This window comes from Protomyctophum bolini, assembly GCF_963924005.1.
Source record: "Protomyctophum bolini genome assembly, chromosome: 3".
Taxonomy (NCBI): Eukaryota; Metazoa; Chordata; class Actinopteri; order Myctophiformes; family Myctophidae; genus Protomyctophum; species Protomyctophum bolini.
The window spans coordinates 31,612,113-31,625,073 of NC_137864.1; the positions used below are offsets into that span (position 1 = coordinate 31,612,113).

Genomic DNA, 12,961 nt, shown 5'->3' on the forward strand with positions numbered 1-12,961 from the left:
ATATGATTGGTTGTGTTTGCACGCCCACACGGTGATAGACAGACGCTCCCATCCAATCATCTACCATGTATCTTGAAAAAAAGGAACAGCCCCGTCATCGAATTTGATTCCGCGATCCCAGATCCCAATAAACTGTTAAACAAATTTGTGTAGCAAGCTTTTTGGATCTGGCAGCGTCAGGTTAGACGGTTTCATCAGTACGCCAAATTAGTGAACTTATTTTTACAAGAATGGTGTTCCATCCCTCTAGTACAGTGGTGGTGGTTCCATTTGTACACTCTCAGAGTTAAATTAACATTGATTTTACAATATAAATTGGCGCCGATAGAAATGCCATTAAACTGGGTTGAGAATCACTGCTAGAGCCGTAAAAATATCTTCTCTTATTGGGGGTCTCTGGCATATATTTTCAAATGGGGGTCCCCGGGCTAATTAATGTCAATTTGGGGGTCCTTCACATGAAAAAGTTTGGGAACCACTGCTCTAGTAGATCAATCTATACTGTACATTATACAGGTATGATGATGTCACATACGGTACGTCTTAATGTATGCACTTGTACGCATACACGTAATCTATGGTCCGGACCCAAAATAGATAGATCATGTCTCCACTGTACTCATATAATGCGAGTACAAATTGCATGGAATGTGAGTCACATTGCATGCAATTAACTGACACTCTTATAGCCAAAGTGACTTACGATATACAGTAGTACAGTACTGTAACAAGGGCAACTGTAGAATAGACTTCTATTAGACTAGACTATAGCAGCCAGTATGAAGCTGTAACCATGGTGCTTAGACAATGATCTGAAAGACAAAGGTTTCTATTTATGAAATTCTAAAGAGACTTTATCTATCTGGTTTAGCCTAATTTGCAGCAGAACCATATAACCTTAGAGGACTTAGCCGTGGCACAGCCTGTGATATTTCACACACTGTCTCCCTAGACAAAGTGAGAACAGATCACGTATTGAAGACATACTGCTGAAAGTCTCACAAACATGCTCACACGCTCTCCTGTCAGTCCTTTCTGCAGAAGCAAATCTAATTATCACCTTTGGCAAATGGCAATGACTCTCTTTGGGTGAGGGTGAGGTGGACGTTAATGAGGGTGAGGGGAGGGGAGAGCCTGGCACACATGTACTCTGTCCTGCTCTATCTCTCTCACAATCTCTCTCTCACTAGCACCTTGATGCCCATACCTCTAGCATGGGAGGCAGCCACACAACAAACATGATTCTTCTAATTACATTGTTTACTGATCATTCACATTACACATCACTTTATTTAAAAGAATAGAACTTCAAAGCTATGTCATGAATATGACTTTGAATCAACATCAACATCATCTATTTCTTTCTTCAAAAATAAGTTCCCAGTATTATAATATCAAGTCCAGAAGATAACACTCTTTGGAAAACCATAAGGGCTTTATTTTTATTTTGCAGCCAAATAAGTACATAGGTCCCAAATTAAAGCTGCATTGCTCAATATTGTAGTCACACAGCCAACAATAATATGTTATGTAATGCTAGTAAATATATGCAACAGCAAGCATATGGAATTGTCTGGATTTGAAACTCAAACAAAGCACTAATATTGTAGTTTACTGTACTTGGCTCTCATATATGCCAATATGAAAATGAGTAGGAAATAGGTTGCAGATAATATTCACGATTATGACATTTTAGTTGGTCATTAATTGTCTGTTTGTTTTATGGTACCACCATTAAGCAACATAATCACCTCCTCCAAGTTATTGGGCTGTTCTTTTTCAGTTGGTTTAAAAGCTAAATGTGCCCACAGCGGTGCTATGGCCTTTGACTTCGCAACTAAACTCCATGATAGATTGAATTGAAAGCGGTTGTATATTAGAAGTTAAGCAGCTCAAGATAAACCGTTAGTGGCGGAACAAGATGACACCGTCTGGAAAACTATATGGAAATGATGGAAATTTCTGTTACAGTAGTTCCATCCAGGAGTTTTAATATGAACGGAAACGATTCTGCAACGGTTATGTAAGATTATTGCAGTCAGCTCAAATTATTGAGTTCAGACGATTATGTAATAATTGTGACAGGCCTACCAATATGATAATTACAGTATCATGAGCAAAGGAGCTGCAGCCACAACACTGTGCCTGTTTTCTCCTGTGACCAAATTGTGATTGTCTCTGGTGATGGATGATCTCATGTCCATGAGTCAACCCCACTTTAAAATGTATCTCTGTGGCATTATTCTGAGTCTGACATCATTCTCCATGCATACCACAAGAAAGCCAATCAATATTACTGATGCGCCCATCACAGCCACATGGATTATCAACAGCAAGTCAGTCTGTGTGTGTGTGTGTGTGTGTGTGTGTGTGTGTGTGTGTGTGTGTGTGTGTGTGTGTGTGTGTGTGTGTGTGTGTGTGTGTGTGTGTCAATTTATCAAAGGTGCAGATCAGAAATCAGCAGAGAGTGAGCGACGTTTGCGGCTACTGTATGCCGAATTGAAGTGGACATGGACCCAGACTTATTTTTTCTCTGTGGAAATAAAAACGTCTGGGTTTCCGAGGCTAGTCGGTCAGTGACTCAGTCAGTGTCAGTGATTCAGTCAGGCAGTTCAGTCAGTCGGTCAGTCGGTGACTCAGCCAAGAGGTCAGTCAGTCAGTCAGTATTTCTCTTGCTCAGTCTCTGTCTGTGTTAAGCCAGTGCGCACATGAGGTCTAATTTAGCAGAAATATGCAACCAACTATGCCAGCAATGTACAGTACACATCCACACAAACATGCTCTCTCGCACACACAGGCCCACGGCATGCGCTCATACACACACGCACGCACACACACGCACACACACACACACACGCACGCACGCACGTACGCACGCACGCACGCACGCACGCACAAGAGTAAGTGAGTAAGTGAAAAATGTAGGGAAAGCACCACAGAACTGGGTGTGAGCATTTTGTCGTCAGAATGCAGTGTAGAAGAAGAACAGGGAAGGTGTTTAAGCTTCAGAAACCACAGGTATGTTAGATTGCTTTACATACTGTACATTTAATAACTAAGACAATTTTATAGATTACATACACACACACACACACACACACACAGTCACACACACACACACACACACACACACACACACACACACACACACACACACACACACACACACACACACACACACACAGAAAGACCACTGGCCCTCTACAATTTCCTCTTCAGCTTGTCTTGCAATCTCCATTCCCATTTTACTTGGTTAATAATGAACGAGAAAATCCTGCTGCAGTTAAATGTTACAAACATAAAGTACGCACTCTCTCTCTCTCTCTCTCTCTCTCTCTCTCTCACTCAGACACACACACACACACACACACACACACACACACACACACACACACACACACACACACACACACACACACACACACACACACACACACACACACAGGAGACGAGAGGTAGTGTAGGAGTTGTCTTTCTTCTTCTAATGCTCTCTCTCTCTCTCTCTCTCTCTCTCTCTCTCTAGTGCACTTCTGTCTTTTCTCTGAGTTTCTCTCTGTCTTTGTGTCTGTGTGTCTGTCTGTCTTATTTATGATCCTCTGGAATGTCTGTGCTTCTGTGAGTGATGTCATCGTCTCCTATTGCTATGGTAACACAACAAGTCCTCCCTCACATATGGTCAGTAGATTCAGCCTTTCCTTTCCCAACTCATTAAACTCAAAGCATGCGTTGGTGCGAGAGGGCGGGTGCACGAATGAGTGCGAACGGGAGTGTGTTAACAGAATTTCCCTGGTTGTACCGTAAGTACTGTAGTGGATGAGAAGATTGGTTGGTTTACAACTCCCTATATCAAACAGATACAGAAAGAGAGAGAGAGAGTGTGCGTGCACGCATGCGTGTGTGCGTGTCGGGGGGTTCTGGACTGTTTGACAACTGGGAGGTAAAGTTCAAGAAACGGCTTCCTGTAAATATACTGCTTCATTGCTCCAGAGTGTGTGATTTGGATGGTGACATGGTGACAGCACAAAATGAATATGACCGAGGTGGAAGAGATGGAATCCAAGAATTGGTTTAAACTTTACAGCTACTGTGCAAGCACGCACGCACAGTCACATTTGTATTTATACCCGTGTGCGGATTGCAAAAGCTAAAATTGAGATCGCTAAACATTGACATTTAATTCTGGTCATAACGACGATATATCAGGTCACGCACGTGCACACACACACACACACACACACACACACACACACACACACACACACCGCCCCACGTCCGAAACGGTTGAGAAATTACAGAGTTACCATGTGGGGGTCCCTCTACAGTACCCTCTACTGTACTGTACTGTACTGTACTGTACTGTACTGTACTGGCACACCCGAAATCACCATATATACAGTTACTATGTGCGTGTGTGTTTGTGTGTGTTGCGCACAGGTGGTGAAAAACAACAATGCTGTTTTCGTGCTCAGATGCACCCACCCAGCCACCCAACCACCCACACACATAGCTCTGTAAGGGAAAGGAAAGGTACTATGTTTACCTATATTATTGTCTATGGTATTGTCTGGGCTGCTACATATTCAACACATCTCACAAAATTACTGATCATTCAAAAAAGGTTTCTGAGAATGATTTCACATTCAAATCGGTATGAGCCGTCTGCCCCGCTCTTTATTAAATACTCGCTATTACCCATCGACAAAGTTAACGTTTTTCAGACCTGTTTATTTATGTTTAAATTCAAAAAATGCATACAAGACCTTCCGGCTTCTTTTCACAATTTCTTCCGTGTTACTTCGGACATTCACTCCTACCCCACAAGGCAAAGAGATCATTTTGAATTACCCAATTGTCGCACGTCCAAATATCAATCTTTCATCAAATTTAGAGGCCCTCATCTATGGAACTCCCTAGATGCCTCACTTAAATCCTCATTATCCTTGCCAATATTCAAAAAACATCTTAAGAAATATCTTATTTTTTCGTCTCTGTAGATTTCATGTTTTACCTTGATGTGTTATATTTTCTTTTGTGTATTTGTTGTTGTATTGTTTATTTCTGTTTTCTGTGCAGTCTGTGTTTTTATTTTCTTTACTGCACAGCTGCCCCCCTTTGACAACTTTATTGATTTATGTACTGTTCTTAATGAACTTTTAATCTTTTAAACCAATAACCTCTTTCTTTAGGAAAGGATTCCATATAAGCCTATAGGCTTCTTCCTTTCCTTGCATTATATTTTTGTTTCTTTTATATGTTATTGTCATTTATTTGTATTATATGCTAAATAAACAAACCTAAACCTAAACCTAAACCCAGGGTAACTGGACTAAGCTCAAGAACTTGTTTACAGCCAGGCCCTGCTCATAGAACATTTCATGGTAGGGGTTACCGTGTGGGGGACACTCTACTGTAGTGTCACTGTACTGTATTGGCACACCTGGAATCATCATACAGTATATACAGTTAAAATGTGCGTGTGTGTTTGTGTGTGTGTTAGGTTGCACAACAGTGAGACTTGGTGGTGAAAAACAACCATGCTATTTTCGTGCTCGGACAGACCCAGGCAGGCAGCCAGGGATGGACCCAGGCAGCCAGCCAGCCAGCCAGGGACACACAAAGCTCCGTAACCACTCAAAAAGTACACACATTGTCCATTCTCGTTAAAGATCATTCTCTTTGGGTCTAAAACAATCCTCAGCGAGGCCGAAGGCTTCACAGTCAAAGTGGGTGGCAAATGACAACGTTGAAAAGAAGAAATTACCTACTTGGGTTGTGTTTTGGAATCATATCTTTACAGTGAAAAAACTACAACTAACTAACTATAAAAAAAAGTCAAACAAAGAACAAGGTTTGTGTGTACAGGATCTCCTCACTGGATAGTAGGAATACACTGAGGACTCTAGCAGGAGCACTTATCCAATGTCACTATATGACTATGCATGCACCTCATGGTACCATAGCACCACAAAGACCTTAAAACAAAAATTCAGACATCCCAAAACAAAATAGTCAGGCTACTGCTTGGCATCACGCCCATAACTCATCATTTACCCCTGCTCATTATGCTAGGGTGGGATGGCTCAGAGCTTTAGAGTAGAGGACAGAGTTCATGGTCTACATACTACACCACAAAGACACCCATACAGGCCATGGGCCTGGTCTACATAATACACCTGTCAAACTACTTTAAAAGATGTTAAAGACGTTCACAGCACAACACCAGAGGGAGCTCCACAAATCACATTCAACACAGATTCGGCTCAAACAAAGGGTTACATTTGTTCTACTGCTATGCCACCAAAATGTGGAATGCCCTACCAACAAATAATAGTGTGACTCCTTACTCTCCTATAAAACCAATCTAAAAGAGCACTTACTTACTTACTTACTTACTTACTTACTCACATATACTTACTTAATTTATGCTGGCTGGCATGTAGGGCAGAAACAAAGGATAAAGACAATTTACAGGTGTCAGGGTGTGTGTCTGGGATTTGCAACTGGCCAGAAATGCCCCCGACTGTTTACTGTAATATTACTCTTTTTTTATTTTACTAGATGTTTATATGATGTTTTCAAAATATTTTGTATATTATTGTTGTCTCCACCAGGCCGAAGGCATGGGGAGAGAGTATGTTTTGCACTCCATCTGTCCATGTGTGTGTCTGTCCGTGTGTGCGTCCGTCCGTTACCAGCTAATCTCCGGCACCCCGACCAACACACTAACTGACGGGAAATGCACAGTTAAATCCAACTGCGAGCTCGGTCTCAATTAAAAGAAAAGAGAAAAGAAAAAGTTTTTGTATAGAGGCTCCACTTCACAAACAAACTCATTGAGTACACAGTCAAATCCTTAGTGTTCATTTAACTCGGACAGTGTACAAATATAACCAAATGGACCTGTGACGCCTCGTTGTAGATGGTGTAACTCACTGAAAATAGCAGATCCTAATCATCCTATAGCTGTCACGTTGTGATGCTGGGTGCATTCTTGTTGGATGCGTTTTCATGACTTGTTGCTGATCTCAGCCTACCCTTAATCATAATTATTTCCAGTAGCATTAGCCTAGTATGTAGCGTGGATGTGCACAGTTCCATGCAATCAGCTTCAGCGGGTAATTGGAAAATCAACAATAAACAATAGGGTATCATCGATTATGCAATGTCACTGCATCATGCCCATAAATGGTTCTGATGAAAAGGAAGAAAGACGTGCACATCCACAGTTCCACACCCTGAAGTGGGCTAAACTTCAGGGCTCCATTTAAAGAAATCCTATCAAACACATATGGTTCTGATGTCAGATGGATGAGAGGGTGATGAGCCGAGAGGGTGCACAATGCCGTTTATGATACGGCTCATATACTGATATAATGACTGCACACTGAATGGTGTCACCGTGAGTGACCTGCTGCCAAACATGGTTGCTTCAGACGGTTGAATTCATGACTGAAGAGAGCACTGGAGCTCATGACGGTGCAAAATAACCAAAACATAAGAGTGGAAAACGCTATAGCCTAGCAACCTCAACACTATAATTTCATTAAGGATAGTCACACAAACAGCTTGTGGCTTTGCCTGGAAATGACTATTTTCAAAGTGTGCAACAGCAACGAGAGACAGCTTGCAAAGACACATGCAAATACACACATACACACACGCACGCACGTCACATGCACGGAGGCACTCGCGCGCACACACACACACGCACGCACACACGCACGCACGCACGCACGCACGCACGCACGCACGCACACACACACACACACACACACACACACACACACACACACACACACACACACACACACACACACACACACACACACACACACACACACACACACACACACACACACACACACACACACACACACACACACACACACACGCACACACACTCACACACGACCCCCACCTTCTGAGTATCATTCATTTACAGCATCTGTCCTGATTGATGTACACAAGATCTTCCCACCCCATGAAGAAATATTTGACAGCCAATCAAATTAGAGCTAGCAGCTATAGTGTTTACTCTTCATGTACATGTCACCTGCTAGAAAGGAAAACACAAACTAACCTGAAACCACAGAGAGAACAGAACTCTACTGCACAATTAACATACTGTAAAAACAGCACAACAATGAAAAGACATGATATTTTATCTTGTATTATGTGTCTTAATGAAGATGCTGGTGTGTTCAACGTTCATCACTTTCAAGCATGGTTCAAATGGCCTGGACTACCAAATACAGATGACCTTGTATAAGAGAAAGTCCAAGACATGTTTTTCAGAAAGGATATGTAATGTAAAATGTGATTTAAGAACAAACCATATGAACTGTAACCTAAATAAATAAGGTATTAATAATTACAAATTAGTAAACAATTACTTGAAAATCATAAAATGTTATGTAGCATAAAGTACCAGTAAAAAGCCCTGGTGGTGGGTGGCCTCTTTAAACACTGGAGGTGCCAAAGAGCTGAAATACTACAGAACTAGTCCATACCATATACCTTAACCATAGGGTTAAGAACAGCCAAACTAACACACACACACGATCAATGCTAATGCTGAGCTATACTCCTCTGGGGACATGCACATGCGTGACCACGTGCGCATGCATGGCCAGGCATGCATGCGCACGTGGTCACGCATGTGCACTTGTGCAGTAACAGCGAAAACTGCAGACATCTACCTATTAATCATGGAATATATATATGCTGCTAAAGAGTTTCCAAAAAACGCTAATAAACAGCATACAATTTGTGAAAGTGAAAAATGGCTTCAAGGTTGGGTGTATATAAGTTAATAGTCTATGTCAGTTCTTTACAATGTACCACCAGACCAAATACATTTCAAGACATTGCTTTTATCTAAAGCCCTAACCACACCAAAGGGTCACCATGCAACTCCTTGGGTCCAAACGGTTGCAAGGAGTTAACGCTAAAACCGTCTTGACCCTTTGGTGTGGTTTGGGCCAATGAATTCCATGCATTGAATCACTAGGGTCAACGTGCAACAAGACATATCACACCGCAGGGACAGCGCTAAAACCGTCTTGACCCTTTGGTGTGGCTTAACTCAAAAGAAATGTCATTTTTTGTTAGACTTCCTAAAACAAAAGGAAAAAGAAAAAGACAAAATAGCATAATAGTTTATAAAGTGAAACTTCTCACATGCTCTGCCTGGTCTATGGTAGACATGGAACATTGCACCTGTCACATTCCAACCATTGAATCAAAATTAATGAAAAGGATCAAATTAAATTATTCTATATAAGGGTTATTGCATGGGTGAAATATTGTCTCAACCAGAAATGTAAAATGCAAGATAGTCAAAACGATCCAAAGCATTAAATTAAATTAATTTTAATTCCATGGTTGTTGGAGTTGAGGAAGAGGCCCAATTCTAGAGAAAATATAATCTCAGTCAGTCATCTCATTCAATCTTCACACGCTAGGACGGATGATGTGTTCTAAAACGATTTGGTATGAGTTCTCCCTCCACTGACTGCATGATGTGTTTCTTATTAGTAGCAGGATTAGCAAAGTATTAGCAGTCACGCAAATACTGCATGTTGACTAAATTAATTATGAAGCATATCTGCACATCTGTGTGTGTGTGTGTGTGTGTGTGTGTGTTTGTTTGTTTGTTTGTTTGTTTGTTTGTTTGCTATCATTCCACTGCCTGAAAGCCTTGCAACCGCACCTGTGGCTTACATCAGCATGCTCAGATGTAGTCCATCATTCTTAAATAACTTACAATCAACAATCATGAAGCATTTCGCAAAGAAAGGCTATAGATGATATGTCACACGTTTGCTTATGATAGTTTTCAGTGAAATTATTTGTCCAATTCTTAATTCACTTAAAGGGATAGTTCAGATTTTTTTAAACTTATAAGCTGTATGAAATACTTGCCAACTGTATTCATTAATTGCCCAAGTCCCGTGGTGAGAGTACTGCTCTGGTGAATATTAAATAGTTCCGGTCATTTTGTGGGGGGCACTGGGGCCACACAGTAAAAGTAAAATTAATTCACAAAACTAAAATATTAGCGCAACTTTCGCTCAGTCCCTCTATCACATGGAACTATTTTTGTGCGCAGTGATATGGACACAAAAAACATAGTGTCATATTTTATGTTTTAATAAAAAGTTACATTTTGGAGGGGGTGAATAATTGATAACATATGGCTTCCGTCTGCTCAAGAACAGAATGTACTTTCTCCACAAGGCTGCAGTCAAATTTGCGCCACAGACCATTTTAGTTTACTTTAACAAGTCGACTTTTCTAACTGTTTCTACACAGCTTCTATTCTGCTTTCTCCCTACTCCACCTATTTATCCCTCCCCCCCCCCCCCCCCCCCCCCTCTCTCTTCTCTCTCTCTCTCTCTCTCGTCATTGGGCTAGGGACAAGTTCTTCCACAAAATTGGTCAGGCCATAGCCTATAAGTCTGCCTAAACCTATACAGCCTTTTCTCAAATGCACACTAAAATAGCCTAGGTAGGTAGCCTACTAAAGTAAACTGTTGTTGCAAGCTTGCAATGTGTAAAAAATATGTAATTTTATTTGAGATTTCATACACACCACACAGTGTATGATCATAATCTGTAACATGGATTATGTATTTCTGGCCTATTTATAGTTGGGCCTAATGCTGCTATTGAAGGCACAGGCAACTCCAGAAGTAGGCCTACATACACTGGAAGCTAGACAAATAAATATTGAAATTATGCAATTCAACACTAACAAAGATGTCCTCCAGAACAACAACAACCTGCACAAGAACAACAATAACCGGAAAAATAATTAATTAAAAAAACTACCTGCGCTGTGACAGGCCAAACTCACAGCTCAATTTAAATTTAAATTCTCCATCGACACAGGTTGTAGACTACCACTGAGAAGTGGCCTAAGAGCGTCCAGTGGGTGACTAGACTTGAACTTACAGCACGTTGGTAGACAGCGGGACGTCCGTCGCCGCGGGGGCCCTTTCCAGACCGATGTTGGAACAGTTAACCACGCAGGAGAACTGAGGTCCCACCAAACAGCTACAGTTAACGGGACACGGGCTGCAGCTCCTAGCGCCGTCCGCCTGTGGGCTGGATCCCCATGCCTGGAGGCAGCCGAGTGTGAAGAGGAGAGTGGAGAAAAACACAAAGTTCGGGACGCAGACGCCATGTTTTCGCTTGGATAAAGTCTGTCCATTTCGACAAGGCATAGCTCACTCACATCTCATCGCCTCGGATGGTGCAAGTTCTCCCAATACTGGAGAGAGAAAAACACCGCGTCCGTCTGGACGCTTTTCATGTGAGGAAACAAAAAGGGACGAACTTGTTTAAAACAGTTATGTTCCGTTATCTCTCCCAGCGTTTTCGTCCAGAGGTCCCCCGGCCGTTCTCTGTAATAATCTAACGGAGCTCGCTCAACAATCTTTTCAGGGAAAAAAACTTTTTGGAGAACTTCCTCTCTCCCTCCTCCTTTCACTTAATGCAGTTCCTTGAGCAGCCACTACCCCTCTCCAGTCTCATCATGCGCATATTTAAGTTATCCATAGAATTCCAGAATATGTTATGAAGTACGTCTACTAGTATAATATATGTCATGTCTGTTGTATTTTTTTATGAATAAAATGTAATTTTGTCCAATCTGTATGGTAGAGTATGTTAATACTCTACCATACTATACTATTAAGTATGTTAATACTCTACCATGGTTGTGCTTAGTTTCCCCTCTTCTATTGAGACATTTAGATAGTGTCAAAGGTCATGTCTCACCTATATAGACAGTGTCAGATCCATAGACCTTTACGGTCTATGGATCTGACACAAATTTTGACCTGAAGAAACCAGGTTCAAATTTGGGGTAGAAGAGAAAGTTAATGACATAGTGCAGCTTTTAATATAATCATGAAAAGTATAAAAGAAATAAACAAATCACACCCGCGTGTGAAGTGAGTGGTGCAACTCAGTGTGGGGGTCCCCGGGGGGTCCCCGGAAGTTCCAGACCCACAGGACCACGGCCAGGGTGGTTCTGGCGAGCTGCCCCACGTCCGAAAAGGTAGAGAAATGAGAGAGTTACCATGTGGGGGTCCCTGTACTGTACTGTACTGTACTGTACTGTACTGTACTGTACTGTACTGTACTGTACTGTACTGTACTGTACTGTACTGGCACACCCGAAATCATCATATATACAGTTAATATGTATGTGTGTGTGTGTGTGTGTGTGTGTGTTTGTGTGTGTTGTGTGTTAGGTTGCGCACAGGTGGTGAAAAACAACCATGCTGTTTTCATGCTCAGACCCAGGCAGCCACCCAACCAGCCACCCACACACACACATAGCTCCGCAAGGGAGTGGTTGCACTAAAAAAGGCTAAAAGTTCTGCTTGTGGTGATGCACTGTCTAGGGAAAGACTGCCGGTCTGGACCCCATGCTGAATAGCTAAGAGACGAAACACGTTGGTCCTTCTCTGTTGCCTTGCTCAGCACTCAATTTACAATTTACAATTTAGGCATTTAGCAGACACTCTTAATCCAGAGCGACTTACATTAAGCAAGAACAAAAAAGCATCATACATCACATAAAATCACATAAAAAGCATTTATCATGAAACATGCGTAAGCTAAGAACGTAACAGTGGAATATCTATAATTAAATCTATACATATAAACTATACAGATATACTACTATGCTATACATGTACATGTACTATGACGTGCTATGGCTACATACAATGCAATTATAGTGCTGTCTACATAACATGCTATAAATATGTATCAAATGCTATCTAAGTCTACAGAAATGCTATCTAAGGGGGTAGGGTAAGTGCTATGGGCCATGATGGAGTCTGAAAAGGTGGGTTTTCAGACTACGGAGGAAGATTGGGAGTGATGCTGCACTTCTGACTGCAATGGGAAGTGCATTCCACAGTTTTGGAGCCAGAAGGGAGAA

The 12,961-nt window shown here is 41.6% G+C and overlaps 1 protein-coding gene across 1 annotated transcript in view; it reads right to left on the reverse strand.

Moving 5' to 3' along the window:
* The window catches only part of pkd1a (polycystic kidney disease 1a), a 110,723-nt gene extending 99,294 nt beyond the window's left edge, over positions 1 to 11,429 (reverse strand). The window contains exon 1 of the mRNA XM_080759624.1: positions 10,957 to 11,429. Within this exon, the coding sequence (XP_080615750.1) occupies positions 10,957 to 11,228 (272 nt within the window). The 5' untranslated portion in view covers positions 11,229 to 11,429. The remainder of the gene's footprint in view (positions 1 to 10,956) is intronic.
* Positions 11,430 to 12,961: the final 1,532 nt, after the last annotated feature.